The 2112-nt window shown below is 32.8% G+C and overlaps 1 protein-coding gene across 1 annotated transcript in view; it reads left to right on the forward strand.

The window, feature by feature from the left end:
* Window positions 1–2044, forward strand: part of LOC108684440 (synaptic vesicle glycoprotein 2B-like) — a 6031-nt gene extending 3987 nt beyond the window's left edge. Inside the window, exons 10-12 of the mRNA XM_018188760.1 lie at window positions 1–218; window positions 304–466; window positions 555–2044. Of these exons, the coding sequence (XP_018044249.1) occupies window positions 1–218; window positions 304–466; window positions 555–735 (562 nt within the window). The 3' untranslated portion in view covers window positions 736–2044. The remainder of the gene's footprint in view (window positions 219–303; window positions 467–554) is intronic.
* Window positions 2045–2112: the final 68 nt, after the last annotated feature.

Below are 2112 nucleotides of genomic sequence, written 5' to 3' on the forward strand. Positions count from 1 at the left end.
TGTTGATACAGATTTGTCTGCACAAGTTTTCACCAGATGTAAATTGGAAAATAACACGGAGCTGAGTTTAAGCGGATCCTGTCCAACTCTCGATCTCGATTATAACATTTATATCGAAGAAGCATTACATGCTCATCTTGTTGCTCAATTGGCTTTTGTACCTGCTGCTGCGTTAGCAGGTTTGGCACTTACCGTTCTTCAACGGCCAAAACTAATTGGTTAGTTATTAAATTTCTTTGAAAATAGCAAGCTGAAAGTTTCAATTTTAACTCATTTATGACATTTATTCTCTTTTACCAATAGGTCTCTCGCTTTTCTTCTCTTCCGTTGTTGCATTATGTCTGATATTAATTCGCCAAAACAGTTCGGCAGTTCTTGGTTTTGAAGGTGGCTTCACAGCTCTTTTTGCCGTTGGATGGACATCATTAACTTTGGTGACAGTCGAGAGCTTCCCCACACACTTAAGGTGAAGAAGTAAAAATCTTTAGGATATTACAAGAAAAAAAAATTGAAAATTATTTTGAAAGAAAATATTTATTAATATGTTTCTATAGATGTACCGGTTTTGGACTCATAGCAGCAGCTATAAGAATATCAGGTCTGATAGGAACCACAACATATCAGACATTGGTGGGTACATCATTAATCGCGCCCGCATTAATGACTGCGCTGGCACTATTGATTGCCAGTGTTATAACTTTTAAATTGCCTCATACTCATACTGTCTTCTTGTAAACTTTCCATCACTAGAAAAGACTATCAGCAACACTGGTATAGTTGAAACAAAAAATTCGTTGTCGAATTTACGAAACAAACTTATACAGTACTCTATCACTGACGAATGAATTCTCAGAAAGAATAATCTCAAATACGTCAAAGACGTAGAGAAGAAGAAGACGTGCTATTCCTTATTCTTCATCCTTAAGACTTATTCGAAAAAATGATGTTCAAAACATGTCAATACTTAATTCATTGATCAAAAAGAGAAAATTTTTTTTTAAAATATGAGACTTTGTACAAAGTAACATATCCTAAGTAATAATAGAGCACTATTGTCTTTTGAGACATTTGCATATTTGAAGCGCACAGAACGTTCACAGCGACTTTAATTTGCTAACGCAGAATAACTTGGACGTTGCAGATACTTGGATCAAAGTACTCTTGTATCCTATTGCTTATGAAATGTGAACATTCGCTATATGCGAATGACATGCTAATGTGCGATTAAAATTTAAAAAAAGTGATGTCAAGATCGGCTGACACGGACGTTTTCGTGCATATAATAGTCACTCTGAATCTAATATAATATATATTACTTTGCTATTTTACATTTGACGATATATAAATCATTATGCAAGTATATTGAGCAAAGGACATACACGTATGTGCAACTGTTTTAATAAGGCTCATGCCATGAAACGTGTCAATTTTAATAAAGGATGTACAGTCATCCATAATAATATATCGTATACACTAAGAAACTTTAATTAGAAATATACTGGAAATCCAGTTTGATATCTCAATTATTATTCCAAATACAACGCTTATAAAATACATAGCTGTTCTTACTTTCAATCTAGATTAAATAATAAATTAATACATGATGTGTGTGAAACTTGAATATATTCCAATATATTTCGCGGAAGATCAGTATCTATTCAGATTCAATCACACAAGACACTACATGAATATCCACATACAAATCAATTTCGATGATGTAACAAATCATTTTATATGTTTTTATGCAAGAAGAGAATTTTATTCGTTCGCAGGAAACATTCCTATGAAAGGAAAATAATCAGACAATTATATGTTCAATACTTCCGCTTTTTATTAGCATGTATTAGATTTATCAACTAGATACTAGAATGCTGCTAATTCGATAAATGAAGAAGAAAGAGAGAAAGAAAGAGAGTGGAAGGGAGAGGCACATATACACACATGATTCACGTAAAAAACGCTGCCGTATGAAATCTTAATATCTAGATGCAAATTTTCGAACGAGAAAAAAAGGTAGAGAAGATTCAGCTTCGTAGCGTAAAAACCCAAGATCTATCGTCAACGTTAATCGTCTTCTGATTTACAATATGATCAATTATATATATATATATA

The sequence above is a fragment of the Atta colombica genome, unplaced genomic scaffold, assembly GCF_001594045.1.
Source record: "Atta colombica isolate Treedump-2 unplaced genomic scaffold, Acol1.0 scaffold134, whole genome shotgun sequence".
Lineage (NCBI taxonomy): Eukaryota > Metazoa > Arthropoda > Insecta > Hymenoptera > Formicidae > Atta > Atta colombica.